The sequence below is a fragment of the Gossypium hirsutum genome, chromosome A13 (genome assembly GCF_007990345.1).
Source record: "Gossypium hirsutum isolate 1008001.06 chromosome A13, Gossypium_hirsutum_v2.1, whole genome shotgun sequence".
NCBI classification, from domain to species: domain Eukaryota; kingdom Viridiplantae; phylum Streptophyta; class Magnoliopsida; order Malvales; family Malvaceae; genus Gossypium; species Gossypium hirsutum.
The window spans coordinates 4399205-4418030 of record NC_053436.1 but is presented as its reverse complement, the minus strand read 5'-3'; the positions used below and the strand labels follow the sequence as shown (position 1 = coordinate 4418030).

At 31.2% G+C, this 18826-nt stretch overlaps 2 protein-coding genes across 2 annotated transcripts; one reads left to right on the top strand and one right to left on the bottom strand.

The window, feature by feature from the left end:
* The first annotated feature begins 8568 nt into the window (after positions 1–8568).
* On the top strand, positions 8569–12580 carry LOC121212196 (COBRA-like protein 6). The gene is made up of 6 exons (XM_041084543.1): positions 8569–8930; positions 9034–9113; positions 10497–10947; positions 11116–11269; positions 11528–11805; positions 12204–12580. Exons 1-6 carry the CDS (start codon positions 8825–8827, stop codon positions 12488–12490), a joined length of 1356 nt encoding a protein of 451 aa, XP_040940477.1. The 5' UTR covers positions 8569–8824; the 3' UTR covers positions 12491–12580.
* Positions 12581–12943: 363 nt separating this feature from the next.
* On the bottom strand, positions 12944–18383 carry LOC107894245 (uncharacterized protein At4g06598). Its single transcript, XM_016819507.2, has 5 exons — positions 18001–18383; positions 15906–16650; positions 15177–15252; positions 14925–15051; positions 12944–14180 (listed from the first exon to the last, which is right to left on the bottom strand). The coding sequence occupies exons 2-5, from the start codon at positions 16628–16630 to the stop codon at positions 13963–13965; spliced, it is 1146 nt and encodes a 381-aa protein (XP_016674996.1). The 5' UTR covers positions 16631–16650; positions 18001–18383; the 3' UTR covers positions 12944–13962.
* Between the last annotated feature and the right edge of the window lie 443 nt (positions 18384–18826).

Genomic DNA, 18826 nt, shown 5'->3' with positions numbered 1-18826 from the left:
CACTCAGGCCACCCACCTTTTAATGTGAACACTCCTATATGTTTCAACACTCCTTCTAAGGATCACTGGGACCCACCTAGGCGTAACAACCTCATACTGCTTGAAGGAGTAATAGAGTGGGTCCCACTATGTATGTCCCGTACGTAACCCATGATGATAACCGCCTTGCCACATCATGCAAGTAGACAATAAGGCATCTCCTATAAATAATCTCCTTTTTTTAACTAACTATAAATACCCTCCCAAACAATGACAAAATTGAAATTTTTCCCTTTTAGAAATCATTGAGTCCTTATTCTTTGCAAATCAGCCTCCTCAACTCTCACAACCATCTGCTTGTCCTTTCCGACTCTCTGTCTGTTTAGGTGAATCAGCCTCCTACATACTAACACAACTTCCTCCTTGTTTTCCCCCTTGTTGTACTAAATATCAACATTTTGAAATATTTCAGAGGTAATATTTCAAGGGTAAACTACACCCAATGTTACTAAACTATTAGCAAGTTTACGTTTTAGTCATGTGACTTCGAAAAGTTACAAAATGGTCACTAAACTATTCGAAAATTTTCATTTAAGTTATTGAACTATCCAAAAGATTTTTATTTAAGTTCCTGGATTATTAAGTTTGTTTTTTTTTTAAGTTTGACTAGCGAGCTTCAAGAAATGGTTCGACGGTCGATCCGATGGATCACTACCCATCGATAAGTAGTAGAACATATCTTATATCTAAGTTGATCTGATGGTAAGTGTCAAAGATAGGAGAAGAAACCTATTTGGATTTTAGTTTGCATATATATATGTGACATTCAAAATTATTTCATGAAAAAAAATCTGAACTATAGAACAGAAAGAGGAGTGCTTTCGATTGATACAAGTAATAATGAGAATAAAAAAGACCATAAAATAACGATTTTAACAATTCAATAACTTAAATAAAAAAAATTTTAAAATAATTTAATGATTATTTTATAACTGTTTTTAAATTGAGTGATTAAAATATAAATGTAATATAGATTACACATATTTCATCCATCTGACAAAAAAGAAAAATTAAAACAAAGCCGGACTATTGCTTGGGGATAGAAATAAACCCTTGACGTGGTTTGTGGTAGTCTTAGATTTTATTTTATTATAGGATCACCAATGGATTTTGTAAGGCCTTTTATCGCGCCACCCATTATAAAGGTCAAAGAAAGTATTTCAGTTTTTCGGTGAATTAATTAAAGGGTAAATTTCAATATCAATATATAGCGTACTGATATGATTATTTTAGTTTACCTTTTTCTTTTCTCTATGAGAAGATCTAAGTACTTGCTTTATTGTTGCAAATGTGCAATGAAAAGCGATGCATGATTTTATGGGGTCACCATTTTTATTTGTAATCGCGCTATGCTCTTCATGTCTTCCTATTTTGCGATGTTGCATGGTTTGACGCGCGACATAGTAAGTAACCCGTCGAGACGTTTCAAAACGGAGAAGCTTACCATTACGCGCGCTCTGGATAAAGCTATCTAAAAGTGCACCATTTTTTTTTTAAATAAACCACAAGCTAATATTTATTCTTTTAGGAATTCACTAAATAGAAAAGATATTTATAAAATTAAATTTGTCTTTAGATTATTTAGGAAGATAGGATAAGTTTTCAAAATATTTTAGAGAAAAAATTACAATTTATTTATTGTGATGTTGGCACGTGTCTTTTTTTTCTAAGAAAAAGGTGAACAATGTCAGCTATCATATTTTCATAAAACAATCATTTAGCATGACTGTTTTTCTATTCATATTTTTGCTTGGATTAATATTTAATGCTATATCATCTTTTAAATCCGTTTTATAATCTATAAAAATTAAATTCTATTTTATGTAATGTGAATAAACTATATGAGGACATCTTTTTTTTTTGGTATGATGAATGTTTTTTTTCATATTCCTTTTACGATAAATAAAAATTAATCTTTATAGGAATTATAATGATCCCTCCTAATGAAATCATTTCTATGGTTTAAACTTGTATTTTTTTCTCTGAAAATAAAATGTACCTTACATTATTAAAATATTTTAAAATTAAATACATTTTATTTTAGAAGACATATGACAATCTGATCTACAAATAATATATACACCTTCCATGGATGAAAATTTAACTTTTTCGTTAAAAGGGGGAGAGAGTTAAAAAAGAAAGAAGTGCTTATGATATAACCCTTTCTATAGAATAATTTATCTAACAACATGCATCATACGTACAACAACAGTGTTCCATCATCATAGAATAATCATTTCATACATTATCAAGATTTTAAGAACTAGTGGCGCTTTATCAGAGAAAGAAAAAACAAAAGTTGAAGCTTTAAACCACTTTTACTAGTGTCGAAGGCTCTGGTTGGTTCATGAAATTGAACGAGAAGTCTCTTGCTTTAGGCCTTCCAACTCCTCAATATCAACCCAAACCTCTTCAACGAGTATTTCTTTGCCAAATAACTTGATGGGTCTGCGAACTTTTCTCTGTGCTTGAACTCTGAATCTCTTTTTGGTCGATAATTTGTCTAGGTCACCGTAAAGAAAGAACCTGTCATTTATTTGCAGACCCTTTGCTTTAACATACGCAAGCCAACCTGAAGACAACACAGGTTTGGGGTGGAATTTGGAGTGGCGAGCTTTCCTTTTGGAGAGCCCAAATCTCCAACGATTTCCAATTCCATCGGCAGCTTCGAATTCCGTCTTGTTTTCACCTTCAAGGAATTGAAAATCTTTTAGAGCCTTCATGGGAAATGATAGCCTCACACCAACGTCGGTCTTTGATAGGTCTTTCGAGAAAATTTCATTTGTTTCAGAGTACAGTGGTGGCACTCCCATGGCTACTACGTACCTACGGTTTTAGGGTTTTTCTTTTTAACAACTATGGGAAGTAGAGAAATTTGCAGTTCTTAAATAGGCAAAGGGGGGGGGGATCACTCGAGATCCAATCATAAAATTTGGGAAGGCTAGGCCAAGTACTACCGCGAGTGTGCATTAGTGACATTGAAAGTCCTATCCAATATGTTTGACAAAATAAGTTACTTGTGAGACTAGTAAAAATGTTTCAGATATAAGAACGACAAGTGGCAAGCGCCAAATATCACATCATGGATTAACCAGCAATATGAAAATAATAAGGCACTTTTCATGTCCATGACTTGGAAACAGATTATATAGAACTGTGGAACTTTATTCTTGTGGTATATAATATTTGTACATATCACAAGTTGGTGGATGCAGATAATGATAATAACAGAGTTTAAACAGAGTCTCATTAAGGAGCTGTTGTTATTCGTTAGCTTGATTTATATTGGTATCTTTATGAATGTAAAATGAGGTGAATTAAAATGCATTAAAATATTTTATTAAAAAAAACTTATACTATTTGGAGATGTTCAAGTTTTGAGTTAATTACTTAAGAGAGATTAATCATTGGATATTGGTTTTTATAATAATAGCAAAGACATTAATTAATCAATCTATGAATGATCGTGGGCTAGTATTTACGATGAAAAAATGAGATTAATTGTACCAGACATCTTCAAACAATGATTCATATTTTAAATTGATTCATAAACTTTAAAATGTTTTAATTAAGTTCTAACAGTATCGGTATCACATTAATCATGTTATTCTATAAACTTAATGTTAATTAGCTTAGGGGTTTAAATGCCAACTTAGATCTAACATAAAGCATGTTCCAAAAATATGCATCAAAATTTAATTACTTGTATACCTACGATACAAACAATTTAGATATGATATGTTGAAAAAATAAAATGTCATTAACATTTAAGAGAGCGATTTAAAATTATAAATAAATTAAAATTTTGATTCACGCATTTTAAATATAATCTATATTAAATACAAGCTAACATTTAACACTTTTTTTTTTGATAAAAAAGGCCCGAGAATCAACCTCAATTTATTGCATCATTTAAAACAATCTCATGGACTTCCGACAGATAGTCTATTTTAAAATCCTTGGTTAGTTCATTAGGGTTAGTTCTTTCTATGATTTTAAATTGTTGTATTTTTTTTTGCCTTTATTTGTCGAAATTTTTTGCCCCTGAAATTTGATTTTTTCCCTCCCTATTAGTCGCTTTTTTGCATGCATTTCCACTCAAGAAGTTAAGCGTATGAGTACTAATGAAATGAAAAAAATCAGTAATGGCATCACTACTAGTTTGATAAAAGCTAGAAGACAACGTCATGTTTCTTAAATATTTATTTTTACTTAGTTGGATATGTATCTATTTCTTAAATATTTATGTACTCTTAATTTATTTTCAATTTATTTCTATAAAATAATTTCTCATACAACTTTATATTAATTAAAACATGCTATTTGACAAATTTATTCAGAGCGTGACATAATTATCACTAATAATATAATTTATAATTATATTGATTCACTATTAATATTTATCAATTTTCACAAGGTTAATATTTGCAAATAAAGAACTTAAGAAATTTATTTATTTAAAATTTCAAAAATAATCACTAATTAATTTTCATAATGGATGTTTTAATTCATTGGTAATAATGTTTTATTTTAATAATTTAACCTAATAAAGACTAAATAATAAAATATGTCATGCCTTTATGTGACATTTTATATATATCAGTTAAGTTTTACCAAACAGTTTTAAATAAACAATTAATAGAATTAGTTCATCAAATAAACTAATAAAATCAATTGATCAAATCAACTACTGCAATCAACAGTCAGCTATCAGCTATCAACTATCAATCAATTACCCAATACAACCTAAATAAATAAATAGAAACTTAATACAAAGTTTTAAAATCATCACAAATTTCAATATTTTGCTGGACTTTTTTTGCATTTCTATCATAACTTTATTATAAAAGCGACATTTATATTTATGGGTTTCACCCATCAGTGGATATTAGCCGTAGCCGCACCTTCATGGCAAATCGACCCGTCGGTCGACAACGACAAGTTTTGAAAGGGAAAAGCGTACGGCAATCCTCTAGATAAAGGAAGATGAGGTAATTAAATTTTGGGTAAATTTCGTCGGTGGTCATCCACCTACTAGAGTTTTTTTATTTTAATCATTCAATTAGTAAAAATTTTCAATTTCATCACTAACATTTTTTTTAAAATTGATGGTTTGATCGCTCCTCCACAGAATGTTGATATGACTTTTTGATATTGGTATAATAAAAAATTTAGTTCCAAACATTTGCATATTTAAACAATTTAATTTCAATTTTAAAAAATTATTTTAATTATATGCAAAATGAAATTATTTATTTTTCCTTTTTTTTATAGATTTTATCATCAATCATCTTAAATAGTCTCTAACATATTCTATCAAATAAAATACCATTTAAATATATTTAAACTTCTCTCTTTATTCAAAGTTCATGGGTATTGTTTTTCGGTGCTTTGGTCATCTTCAATAACTTGAAGTTGTTATAAGAAGTTGAAAAACACGACGTGGGTTTTAAGATCTAAGCATTTTAACTCCTTAGAATTAAGTTTTATGGAAGAAAATGAATCCATGAAAATCTTAAAAAAAAATTGATTTCACTTACATATAATTAAAATAATTTTTAACAATTTATATATTTTTTCTTGAATTTTAATTTTTTTATTATTTTTTTAAAAAATTAGAATTTTAATTTGTTGATTTTTTTTTTTACAAATGGGATCAAATTGATAGTATAAATTGTAGGAGATAAAAATTTGTTATTATGCGAACAAGAGAACGAGCGCGTCAGCATTCCATTAACGATTTAAAAGAACGATAAAAAATCAAATTTCAAAAAAATTATGATGAAATTAAAAACTTCCGTAATTGGGTGACCAATTTATAAATACTCTAATAATTTGAGGACTACTAACTAGTTTACCCTTAAATTTAATGATGATGACATAACAGGATGGCGTAAGCAACTCATTTCGGCTTTTATAAATGGCTAATAGAATCACCTTAATGCGCGATTGACAACGATGTTTAATCACCAAAAAGGGAAACCGAAGGTCATCGGGGTCCACACGCAAACCACTACCCCGGTTCACCTTCGATCGATCTTAAAAAATAGTTAAGGGCTAATATGTTTTTTTTTCTTAATCTTTTCTTTGACTTTTTTTTTCGAGAGTTTTTATATTTTTTAATTAAAAATAAATAAATATTTTTAAAATATTTTATTAAACTTTTATAAGACTTTTGTCAACTCTTGAACTTGAAATATATTAGAGTGGAAATGAGTTAGGTTGGTTCGAACGAAGACAATCATTTTTTTTAAAATCATTTAAATCATCGGTAATAATTTGATTTACTTTTTGAGGTTTTCCTTACTAACTATGAAATTGAAGTTTAAGATTTTATTTTAACCAAATCACTTTGTTTCCATATGTTTATTAAATTTTCATTTTTTTAATTATATAATTTTTTATATTTAAACTATAATTTCTCAACTTTATAAGATTTTATAAATATATTTAATTTTATAAATATTTTTATTACAATTTTAAAACTTTATAAATATAATTGATTTAATTTTATAAAACACTAACATTATGTCAAATGTTTTGTAAAAATGTTTTTCGTATTAACTATAAATAAACTAAAATTAATTATAAAAATTAAAGGAAATTAAAAAATAAAATAATTTTTCCTGTAAGAATCAACGTTTTTTCTATAAAAATTGGGTAATTTTATATAAACCTTTAGGTTTTCTCTCTTATTAAAAAAACTAAAATTAATTCTGAGAAAAGTAATGAAAAAGATAAATTGATTTTCCTAATAAAAACTAAAGTCTATAAAAGCCCAAGTAAATTTCTGTAAAACTAATGGTTTTCCCTTTCCTTTTATTAAGAAAAAATTGAAATTAATTCTAAAAATAAAAAATAAAAGAAATTAAAAAGATAAAATGATTTTTCTAACCCTAATTTCTCTAGTAAAATCTCAGATTTTTTCTTCGCTAAGAAAACTAAAAATTAATTCTTAAAAAAAGAAAAAAAATTAAAATGATAAAAATGAGTGATCAAAATAAAAAAATACTAAATTTAAGTACATTTAATGATAAATTAACGGCAAGTGACTAAATTGATAAAAGTATGTAATGATAGTGTCTAAATTAGTAATTTAAAAAAAATTAAATTTTAAGTTAATTGAATTGAGTTATTCAAATTTTTTGAGTCAACTCGAATAAGTAATTCAAGTTTCGAGTTCAATTCGAGGTGAATTTTAAAATTCGAATAACTCAAATAATTTGAATAACAGATTAGTGTAAATATCCCTTTAGTTTTAATTAATTTTGAAAATGAGCAAATTAGTCTCTCAACAAAAATTATAAAAAAATTCAAAATAATTTTCAAAAATTCAAAATATTTATAAAAATTCCAAAAATTATATTTTAAAATATATATAAATTTAATAAATTTCTAAAGAAAGTTAAACTTTTATAAAATAATAATTTTGGAACCTAAATAAATTAATTAATGATTCAATTTTATCACTTTGAAGTTTTTTTTTTCGTATTTTGCTTTGAAAAAATTTTCAAATACATGTGATTTCAAATTTATGTGCTCAAACGTGGAATTAGTTATACTGTAATAAGATTTTAATTTGAAATGTTTAATTTTTTAATTTAACTCAAACAATTCCAATCTATTCGACTTGACTTGAATTTCATTTCACTCAACTCGATTCGAAAAAATTCAAATCCAGTTAAGATGATAAAATATAACTCGTCAATACGATTAACTCAAAATCTTTTCATTTGATTCGTTTAAATTCTCACCCGTAACTGTCATAGTCTAAGCTTTCAAAGATTTTTTATACACAATATCATGAGCGTGACGAATGAGTCATTTTGTGAGAATTTTAGAATTCAAATTTTATTTTTTTATGCATAAAAATTATCGTATCATAGATTAAGAATATGTTTTGATTAAAAAATAATAATTACATCCTCACATAATTTAAAAAATGTAATATTTTAACATGGGTTGATAGAATATAATTACATTTTAAAAAAATTAATAGTTATAATGGTAACTTTCCTCCCTAATTTCTTCAATTTTCAACTCCTATAAGAAATTAAATAAATTACTCAATCATATCATATATATATATATAATTCGAATCAATTATAATCAAATCCATTGACCATTCCCCATTTGTAGTAGTAATTTCATATATCCATGAAAGTAGAATTTAGGGTTGGACCTACTTGCTTTTAAAAATAAAAACCCAAAGAAGATACAACAATGGCCCAACATTGAAGGTGACTCAAAAAAGTAGAATAAGCTCAATTGGCCCTAAATAAAATGTCATATACATACATATATACACAACTGAATTTTGATCAAACTTATAATAATACGTGGTATATTGTATTATATTTCTATTTATAAATTAAAAAAGAAATTATTAATAATTTTAAACCTTGTGTAAAAAAAAATAGAAAACGTGAGGTTTGAGTATGTAGAATACACGTGAAGCATCAAATCTGAATGTTGAACAAATCATAAAAGTAGAAATAGACGCATTCTTTGCACCCAAATTTGGCAAATCCAAGAAGAACCTTTATCACTGCATTAATTACAATTTATTTCTAACCTTATTTGCTGAGAGTCACTCAAATAGGGTTAAACAGTCAAACCAAATGAAAAACACTTCTCTAATCTTCTCTCTTTTTCCTGTTTGTTTTTTTGCCACTCACATTTAAACACCAAAACAAGAAGAAGAAGAAAAAACCCATTTTTTAGTGATTTTTTTAGTGACAATTTAAACCCCCCCCCAAAAAAAAACAATTGATTTTGTTGAAGAATGGGAGTTATGAAAATCAACCCTTTTTACTTTGTTGTTCAAATATCATTTGATGTTATCTCATCTTTCATCATCTTCTTTCTGTTGAGCTCAGTTTCACCCTCATGTAAGTCTCTATATATATATTCTTATATAATTGATTTTCTTTTGCCCCTTTTTTTTTATTTTCTGGGTTTAATTTTTTTATATATTTTTGATTAAAAATGCAGATGGATATGATCCTTTGGATCCTCATGGAAACATAACAATCAAATGGGATCTGTTGCAATCAAATCCTGGCTCTAATGATGTAAGTTTCTCATTCTTAAGCAATTAATTCTTTGCAATATTCCTATATATGTCAGATTTCATTTTTAATTCCCATTAAGAATTTTCAGTTTTTTTATTTTTTTATTTTTTTGGGTTTTGAATCTAACAGTGAAAAAAAATATGATATATATCTTCTAAAGTTTGAACTTTGAAGTTCGAAGAGCTGTTATGTTACAGTCCAATGCATGTTTTGTGTTCACTGCGCTCTGTCCCTTTTTCCCCTTTTTTTTTTTTTTAGTTGTAAGATGAATGTACATTTGTTTGTCAGGGCTTGAGTTTCGGGGGACAATTGGGTCCACAAACTGATGGCTTGTTTGTCCAATTGTTGCCCTATACGTCATCACTCAAAGGGTGTAATATTGTCATTTTATAAAAAAGAAGGTAAAAAACCTCTCCAATCCCTCTCCATTTCAAAATTGAGTAAATTCGTCCTTAAAAAAATATTTTGGAGCAATTTAATCCCTGTCAATTTCGAAAGTGAGTAACTAAAGACAATTAATCATGCCATTAATGTGTTCTATCAATTGTACATAGTTTTAATTGCTATAGTAACAAATTTGGTTTTTGATGTTTACATATTTTGTCATTTTGGTCCTAATTTTAAAAAATTATATTACAAAATTTATGTAAATGTTGAGGATGAAGTTATTGAAATTTTAAGAATTAAAGCTAAAATAGCAAAATATGTTAAAATTGAAGGCTAAATCTATTATTATACTAATCAAAATTATGTACAATTAACGAAAAGCATTAACGTCATGATTAATTGTCCTTAGTTTTTCACTTTCGAAATTGATGGAGATTATATTGCTCTGAGGGACCAATTTAATCAATTTCGAAATTGAAATTGAAAGTGACTGGAGAAGTTTTTTACTAAAAAAAAGCATACTAAGCTCAATGGGGGTTAGGGTAAAAAATCGCAATTATTGAAATAATTGAATTCTAATTTTTTATATAATTATTTTTTTATAATAAAAAATAAATATTTTGTATTTAAAATATTAAATTTAAAAAAAAGTACATAAAAATTATCTTTTTTTCTCAAAAATCATATAAAATATATTAATTAATATTTATTCACTTAAAAATAATATTAAAAAAATAAGAAAAAAAAGAAAAAAGGGTAGAAGCATGTTTGCATATATTTAGATCATGAAACACAAACCAGAATTGTTTTCTTTGGGTTCCTAAGATTTCTTCACTCACCAATACCTTTCAACTAATTTGAACTTAAAACATCACATAAAAAAGTGCACTTTGCAAAGTGTATATATATATATATATATATCTCCAAGCATAGACATTGAACAAGAGATAAAGGATTAACGTTATCACCATCCATTAATTGGTGTTAAATTTGCAGGTGAAGGTATCAATACTTAATTTCCAACTATATCGCCACATAGAGCAGCCTGGGTGGAAAATGGGATGGGATTGGACCGGTGATGAGGTGATTTGGGCCATGCAAGGAGCTGAAGCTACTGAGCAAGGCAACTGCTCAAGGTTCAAAGGTGGCCAATTGCCTCATTGTTGTGAAAAAAGCCCTTTCATTGTTGACCTTTTACCTGGAGCCCCATATAACATGCAAACTACTAATTGTTGCAAAGGAGGCATCTTATCATCCATGATCCAAGACCCATCTAAGTTCGGTGCAGTCTTTCAGATGAGTACCAGTGCCGCTACCAATGAATCCGGCTTCCATATGCCCGAAAATTTCACTATTGGAGTTCCGGGATATACCTGTGCAAAACCGGTTCAGGTTGCACCGAGTAAGTATAGTTCGGATGGAGGTCGTCGGTGGACACAAGCTCTTGGTATGTTCTTCCCAGATTATACGTAACCCTTTTGCATTGCTTAATCAATGTTGATATTTTCACCATTAACACTAATCATTACCGTTTATATGGTTGTTTTGGCTCTATTTTTTTTTCCTTGGACTGAACTGAACTTGCTATAAATATGTATGTGTATATATATTGCAGGGACATGGAATGTGACATGTATGTACTCACAATTTTTGGCATCTACTTCTCCAAAGTGCTGTGTGTCCTTATCTGCATTCTACAATAGCACCATTGTTCCTTGTCCGAAGTGCAGCTGCAGCTGCCAAGGATTACCTGGAGCAAAATGTGTAAAGTAAATCCTCCTTTCATCATGCATGGATATGTACATACACACATGCATGCTTGGCATTGCATGATATTTGAACTTTGAGTACATTGGCTGCATAAGATTCGCTGGAGCAAAATGTTTAAAGTAAATCCTCCTTTAATCATACATACAAAACATGCACGGATACTTGGCTTGGCATTTTTGTTGAACTTTGAGGACATTTCTTCTTAAAGCTGCATAAGAATACTTACAATTGCATTGGTTCTGACTACTTTTAAACAGATTTGGTGAAACACCGTCGTTGTTGCGACAAATAAAAGATTTGAACCGGGAGTCACCATCTTTTGTGAGGTGCTCGCAGCATATGTGCCCAATTCGAGTTCATTGGCATGTGAAACAAAGTTACACACACTATTGGAGGGTGAAGATAACTGTGAATAATCTGAATATCTTGAAGAATTACAGCCAGTGGAACTTGGTGGCATTGCACCCCAACTTGAAAAGCTTGATACAAGTTTTCAGCTTCAACTATGAACCACTTAACCAATATGGCCAGATCAGTAAGTTATATAGAAGGTCCATTCAGTCATCCAGCTGATGCCATGCCACTTATTTGTGGACTGGAAAATTTTAGTAATACAATAATGTAGGGTTAATGCATAAATTAGCCCTATATTGCTAGTATTTAGACTGGTAATCTGTGGCCCGAATTCAAAAATCTAGCTCGACCAAATTTGTTTTAACTATAAATGGTCAACCATTTGAATTCAAAATTAACCCAAGATAGCCCAAACTTGAAATTTCCCAAACCTTGAGCCTCAAATCCATATAATCCAAACAGAACAACTAAAACTTGAGATGAACTTGACTAAATACTAACTTTTTTGCTTTTTGGTCCCAGCGTGACAAAATGTTAATAGCTTGAGGATACATAACATTTGATGCATCTAAATTGCAGATGATACAGGGATGTTTTGGGGGATTGAGTATTACAATGACATGCTGCTGCAGGAAGGTGAAAGTGGAAATGTTCAAACAGAAATGTTGCTACTCAAAGATCCAGATATGTTCACTTTCAGAGAAGGATGGGGTTTCCCTAGAAGGATTCTTTTTAATGGCGATGAATGCGTTATGCCCCCTCCTGATCAGTACCCCAGGCTGCCTAATACTGCACAACTTGGTGCCCAATTGAGCTTTTCTACCATCCTTTTCCTTTTGTGGCTGCTAATATTATGTGCTGAGTAGTGAGAGTTTTCAAGTTTCTAATTGTACAAAAACCACTCTTCTTTGTTCCATTGAGAATTGCTATAAAGTAAAGGTGAAAGAACTTGAAAACGTTCCTACCCGGTTTGGAACTCTCTTGATTGTGAATGCTAGAAAGATTGTGGTACAGGCTTGTAAATTTTATTCAGAATCTGAAATTTTGGCTAGGCTAACACAAACCTAACCCGAGACCGAATTCAAATGACTTGAAGGAACCCGAGCCTTAAACCGGGCTAAATTACCTTAATCCAAAAAAAAAACACACACTTGAACGCAAAACCAACCTGGCTTGCATTGGATTCAAGTGTGTCCAATATAAGTATATATTCGACACGGGTAAAATTAGCTTGTTTTTTTTTAAAAAAATCATGTACTTAAAGAAAATATCTCCATATCCGTGCATCAGATACGACTGTTCAAGGAAAAGGAAGAATCTGAGCAACATACAGACAACTAACATCTTTCTCGGATTCTTGTATATAAATGACAACTAGCTTGCAATTTGCAGAAGGGCTTGATCGTGGGTTAACATCCTTACAGCTCAATAATGGTTGTAGGGCAAGGGTGACCACTGACCAGCCTGGAATGCAATAACATCTTTCTTTCACATAAGCTTCGCTTTCAACTCACATGATTCACCCTACCATCCAAAAGTAACTGAGCAAATAAGATTGGCTGTTCCTCTTTTTCTTAAACAATCCAATTCTGTCCTGCCTGTCCGGAATTAACTGCCTTAGTCACATTGAGTCGGCTGAAACGTAAATGAGCTGTCTGTCTAGGAATTTGCGTTCTAGTAAAGGTTGGTAATGACAATCATATTAAAAGTAAGCTCAAGTTAGTAAAAAACAAATAGAGTAGTTGAAACTACTCCTAGGGTTATGTTACCAGGGCAGCTCCATGATTGCAAACCTGTAAACAGCAAATATCTTCAAGCTGAGGGGCAATACCAGGCAAATAATTATAACCAACAGAACCCAGAAATATGACAGATTTGATTTAAAACATTTTACAAGAAATAATTTCCTGCCACTATGCATTTTATATATAATGCACAAATAAACAGCCTAAAGATCTCTGCACTATAAGGTGGGATCCACCGGATGGATACTCAAAATGGAGGGAAAATGGAGCAGATAAAATTCCAGAACCACAATAACCACTGATGAACAGATAGGAAGGGGAACCTGTTCTTCATGTTTACCACCTCAGGTGAATCATGGGCCAGAAATTGAATTTTCGGCAATGACTACCAGGTGCACAAGAAGATTTAATTGGCTGAAAGGAAAATAATAAGGGTAAGATATGACGGAAAATAAAGAGGAGATCAGGCAGAGGGAGGGCACCAAGACCAGATGAACTTGGCTTTATCCAGCACAAATGGAAACAACAAATTTGGTCAGCATGGCAGCGACGGTTGAAGTATTAGCACAAAAAGCTCTGGCTAAATTAGATGTTTAAATGCGGAGTGGACCGGTGACGGTGTCATGGCCGGAACTAGTATCTTTCTCCTTCACAGAGAGGTTTGCGAATTGGGAATCAAGATCTCTACTGCTAGAGCGTCGATGGCTAGATGATGGCTGCTTTTGTTGCGGTTGCTGTTGCTGTTGATTTTGTTGCTGCTGGTACAAGACTCGTAGCCTACCAATCTCCCTCTCCAATACCTCCTGCTCAACTGAGCACAATGATTGCACAGTTTAGTTTTCCTTCTATAAAACATTGTTTTAACCAAATAAAATAACTAATGTTCATCACAAACAAATCAATGATGGCCTCTTAGACACATTGGCCCTCATAATAATTCATGCTTCTGGAAGATCCAATGCATTGTCAAGGGAGCCTGTGCCTCGCAAGAACGGGGGAAATCACTTTTCCAAACAAAAAGAATAAGACATGGACCACGGACCCCTATATTTTCCCCCCTAACATGATAGGTAAAACAAGTGAAAGTCAATCACTCATGAGTCAAGACATATCTTACTCCTCCCATTCAAAGCACAAGAAGACATTTATATCCCTTAATAGTGTAATAAACTAAATCACGACCAAAGAAACCTGTGATCTCTAATACAAATTTCTTCATATATCTTCCTCCTTCTCCCAAATCGTTCTAGAATTTAGTAGCAAATCTTAGTTTATCAAGCCACTCATGCCCAAACTATCTCAGACCAACTATTCGGTAATTCTTTCGGTCAAAGTTTCTACTGCCTGTATTGTTGTTTCCTTTTGAAGCATATTCATTAGCAGCTTGTGGAATACAAAAACCTATCTGGTTTATCATCCCTCAAGATACCAATTAGTACAGCTCATACAAATAATTAGAAGGTTGGGGAAAGAAAAAAAAAAGGTGAAATGCAATATGTACTGCAGGAAAATAACATTTAATCAGAGCCTTAGAGGTCATGCTTTAGGCACTTACGGTATTTGATAGCCTGCTCTTGAGCTAAACTTTCTAAACGTTGCGTAAGAGCTTTGTTCTCCATGCTAAGAATAAGATTCTGTTGGTTAAGAAATTCAAGCTCAGCTGAAACTTCAGATCCTTCAGCCTATAAAGTAAGAAACACAATTAACACTTCATTATTATATGGCGTATACTGATTCATAACTTCAAGTCAATTTCAAATGTAAGTATATGATAATAGTAATAACTTCAGTTTTGACTAACTCTTGCCTGCAAAGCTTGTACATTTCTTTCCAGCTCAGCTATGTACTGAAGTTTACGCACTCTTGAGCGTTGAGCAAACTGCCTGCAATAGACAATAACAAAGTACCATAATTAAACAATTTCTACCAACATAGGCATCAGTATATTAACCAAATATTTTGATAAAAGCTTCAAGAATCATACAGCAAAAGTAAATCAAAGTCACTAGTTATTAATAAAAGATATATCAACTTGAACACCAGGCACAAAAAGAAAAGAATAGAACGAATGTGATAGATGATTCCACTGAGAACAAAAGAAAACATATTCTAGCCAAAGAACCCAAGGTACAAGGCCAAAAATGCAAAACAACTACAGAGTGAATGCAACTGCAAAAAAATCCAATCATACAATCATTCCTAGGGAACCTGCAGATCCATATCCTAGAATCATTTATAACTCCCATTGGAAATTAACTTACTAGCTCCTTATTAATTTCATCATTATAGGCAAAAGTAATCACAAACAACATTAGCAGCATTACAAGTAACTATCAGTATTCCTTGAGCTCATAAGTCATAAACTGTAACTTTTAAAAGATATTGACAACAGTGTGAATTTTTTATGCAAGCACAAGCAACAAAAAGGATTTTTTTTTTTTTAAAAAACATAGCAGGCCTCACAACCAGGAGAGCACAATATATTACTACAGTATTACTACACTCCTTTGTGAAACAACAGAAACGGGCTACTCACTGCTTGGCTCTTTTCGTGTCACTGTCAGAGGCAGAAGACTTAGCATGAGAATTATCTTTTTTCTCAGAAGAAGCTTTTGCATCAATAGGGACAGATTTAGCTGAATCTTGTTTTCCATTTGCTGTTGATTGTGCTCGCTCTAGTTCTTGTGGTGCACATGATCCTAAACTCTGAACAAATGTGTTTTCTCTTAAAGAAGGAAGCCCACTTGGATGAGTCACAACATTCAAAGATGAATCCCATGCCCTATGCTTTTGCTTTACTAAGTTCACATCAGCACGGAAAGAGTTAAGCCGACCATCTTTGCAATTGTGGTGATCAAAGTCCTGAGACGCCCAAGAAAGTCCAGAAATCATATTTTTATATCCATACTCATCCTGTGCTGCATAATCTAGGTTAGGACCATTAGATACATCAATATATGCAAAAGAGTCACTTGATGAGCGTCGATGACCTCCTCTGCGCACAGGAGTCTCTGGCTCATTAAGGAGATCATCAAGCCAAGAAGGTTGTTCCTCTATCAGAAGGCTTTCAGAGGAAGTGCGCTGGTGGTATGTACTTCCTTCTCTAGGTTTTTGAATTGCTTTTGATCCAATTACACTGTTGGGGGCACTATCATTATATGTTGAGGCCACTGTAGGAAATGGACTTTTAGGAGGAAGTAAGGCATGCTTGCCAGAAAACATCAAATTTCTTATGTTAGTTGACCCCTTGGAATTCGACATTGGCCAAGAACAACCAGTTCCTGTATGAAGCATGGGAGAGACAGATCATGAAATAGATACATTAGGATAAGAACAAAGGTAAAAGCAAAAGTGCTAGAAAAAAGAGTTGTGGTGTCGATTTCAGCTCACAAACCAAGAGACAATAAGCCCTCCGTTCAACAAAGGAAATCAGAAAAACAATAGACTGTATCATGCATCAAACCTATTGTCACATAGCAGACAGTCATCTAATAATAAAAATGTTTGTCTGGTACACAGTATTACATAACAAGTAGACATTCTGGGAATTATACATATCCAAATGGAAAGATCACAGAAAAGATAAAATAAAGCTCAGGAATCATGTATTTGAACATGACTTCACACATTATATCAACATCAATTTTATCCCTAGTTCCAATTGCTAAATCTTCCGGTACAGGTTAAACCAAAGAATTAAGAAAAAAAAAACCTACAGTTACAAGAACTCTGCTTTGGTTTTGTAGGTAGAAGTTAGAAGATTAAGACATTACACGACATCTCTTATGAAGATCTGTATTTCGATCATTTTAATCGTAACTGTGAATAAAAGAATGTCTAAAAATAAAATACTATACAAAACACAATGACTCGAAAGAGTGCTTCCCAATCTCTGTCAAGCAAGAAAACCTATCCAATGTAACCGTGCTTATATCATGCTCGAAAAGCATTCACTTGACATATGTAGACTAGTAAAGCAAGTGGTCAGTCCGAATGAAATAGCAGCACATATCATGCATACAGGAAATAGATCAACAGTTTATGACTATCCTCACAACGACATCTAAATAACCTAATTCATTACCTTAAATGACACTCTTCAATTTCATCCAATGAAAAAGAGAAAAAATGCAAAGCAAAATCTGTCAAAATTAACAGATTCAATTAACTTATAACAGTGATTCTAGCATTATTTATAGTATTTCTTCACAAACTGGAAAAAAGGTTCAAAATCCTATTGAAATTTTGTTCTGGATAATAATAAATGAATTAATTAACAAATAAAACAGCACCTAAGCTAAACAAAGTATAGAATACTTAAAACCATGAGTTCTTATTATTTTCCACAATTCCTTAGCAACAAAAAGGAGCCTAAAAAATCTAAAATAAATAGAAACTAAAATGCAGCTCAGGAAATTTTAAAAATAAAAAACTAAGCATTGAAGATTAGGTATTCTTTATTCAGTGTAAAAAAAATGAAAAAGGAAATGTTACACAATGTGAGAAATGAAAATGCATTCAAATTGACTTGATATATATACATATATATTCAAAAGATTTAAAAACAGATTGAAAACAAAAACAAACCTTTTTTTTTGTTAAAGTTTATAAAGAAAAAAATTAAAGCTTACCTCTGGATTACTGAAGAATTAAGATCTCGAAATGTAAATCTTCAATGAATCAAAATCGGAAGCTAAGAATTTCCTAGGGTTTGCCTTTTTTCGTTTTCTTTTTCCCGTTTTCGGTTCCCCTTATTATGAACCCTCCGCCTTCCTCTTTCTTTCTATTGCTCTTTCTATTCTATTTATATTTCTCTTTCTCTCTCTCTCTCTCTGCGTTGAAAGCTGGAAGTGGGAATCACGAATCAGGGACTGGATTGAGCAATTTTAATAAATATGGAGGAGCGAAGTTAGAAATATATATTTCGCCTTTCAACCCTCTAATTTTCAAATATCGTAATCTACCCATGCTATTTCTGATTTTTTGCTCCTGCTCCCCGTTTCTAAGACTTAGTATTAGGATGATATGGTAATTGCTCTTTATGCATTGAAACTATTATTTTGCTCATTTCAGTTCACCGATTGAATGTAGATCGATTGTCATTAGCATTATTGTCAGTGTAGGAGAACGAGTGCGTTGACGTATATTATCTTTTCATATAAAGGTCAGGGAGGGATTAGGACTTAGACAAAAATATAAAGTTTAAAGAATGAGCTTGAATAAAAGAATTAAAACTGTTTAAATTATAAGCCGAGCTTGAATTTTGACGTTCAAGATCCAAGCTTGATCCAAGCTTGACCCGATTTACATTCTATATAGATTCAACTTAAATCCAATCTAATTCTACCCATAAACACCTGAATTATAAAATTATAAGTTTTTGAACATTGATTGCAAAATAAAGGGGTGAAAACATAAAGATTTTGGACTATCTTTTAATGTGGTCCTACCTACCAT

Bases quoted from the DNA above. Each gene is read 5' to 3' on its own strand.
- LOC121212196 (XM_041084543.1), top strand. From the start codon at position 8,825: ATGGGAGTTATGAAAATCAACCCTTTTTACTTTGTTGTTCAAATATCA. The intron at 10,948-11,115 runs GTATGTTCTTCC...TATATATTGCAG, and splicing joins TCGGTGGACACAAGCTCTTG to GGACATGGAATGTGACATGT. The intron at 11,270-11,527 runs GTAAATCCTCCT...ACTTTTAAACAG, and splicing joins CCTGGAGCAAAATGTGTAAA to ATTTGGTGAAACACCGTCGT.
- LOC107894245 (XM_016819507.2), bottom strand. From the start codon at position 16,630: ATGTCGAATTCCAAGGGGTCAACTAACATAAGAAATTTGATGTTTTCT. The intron at 15,052-15,176 runs GCAAGAGTTAGT...CTTACTTTATAG, and splicing joins GAAATGTACAAGCTTTGCAG to GCTGAAGGATCTGAAGTTTC. The intron at 14,181-14,924 runs GTAAGTGCCTAA...CATTGTGCTCAG, and splicing joins AGAGCAGGCTATCAAATACC to TTGAGCAGGAGGTATTGGAG.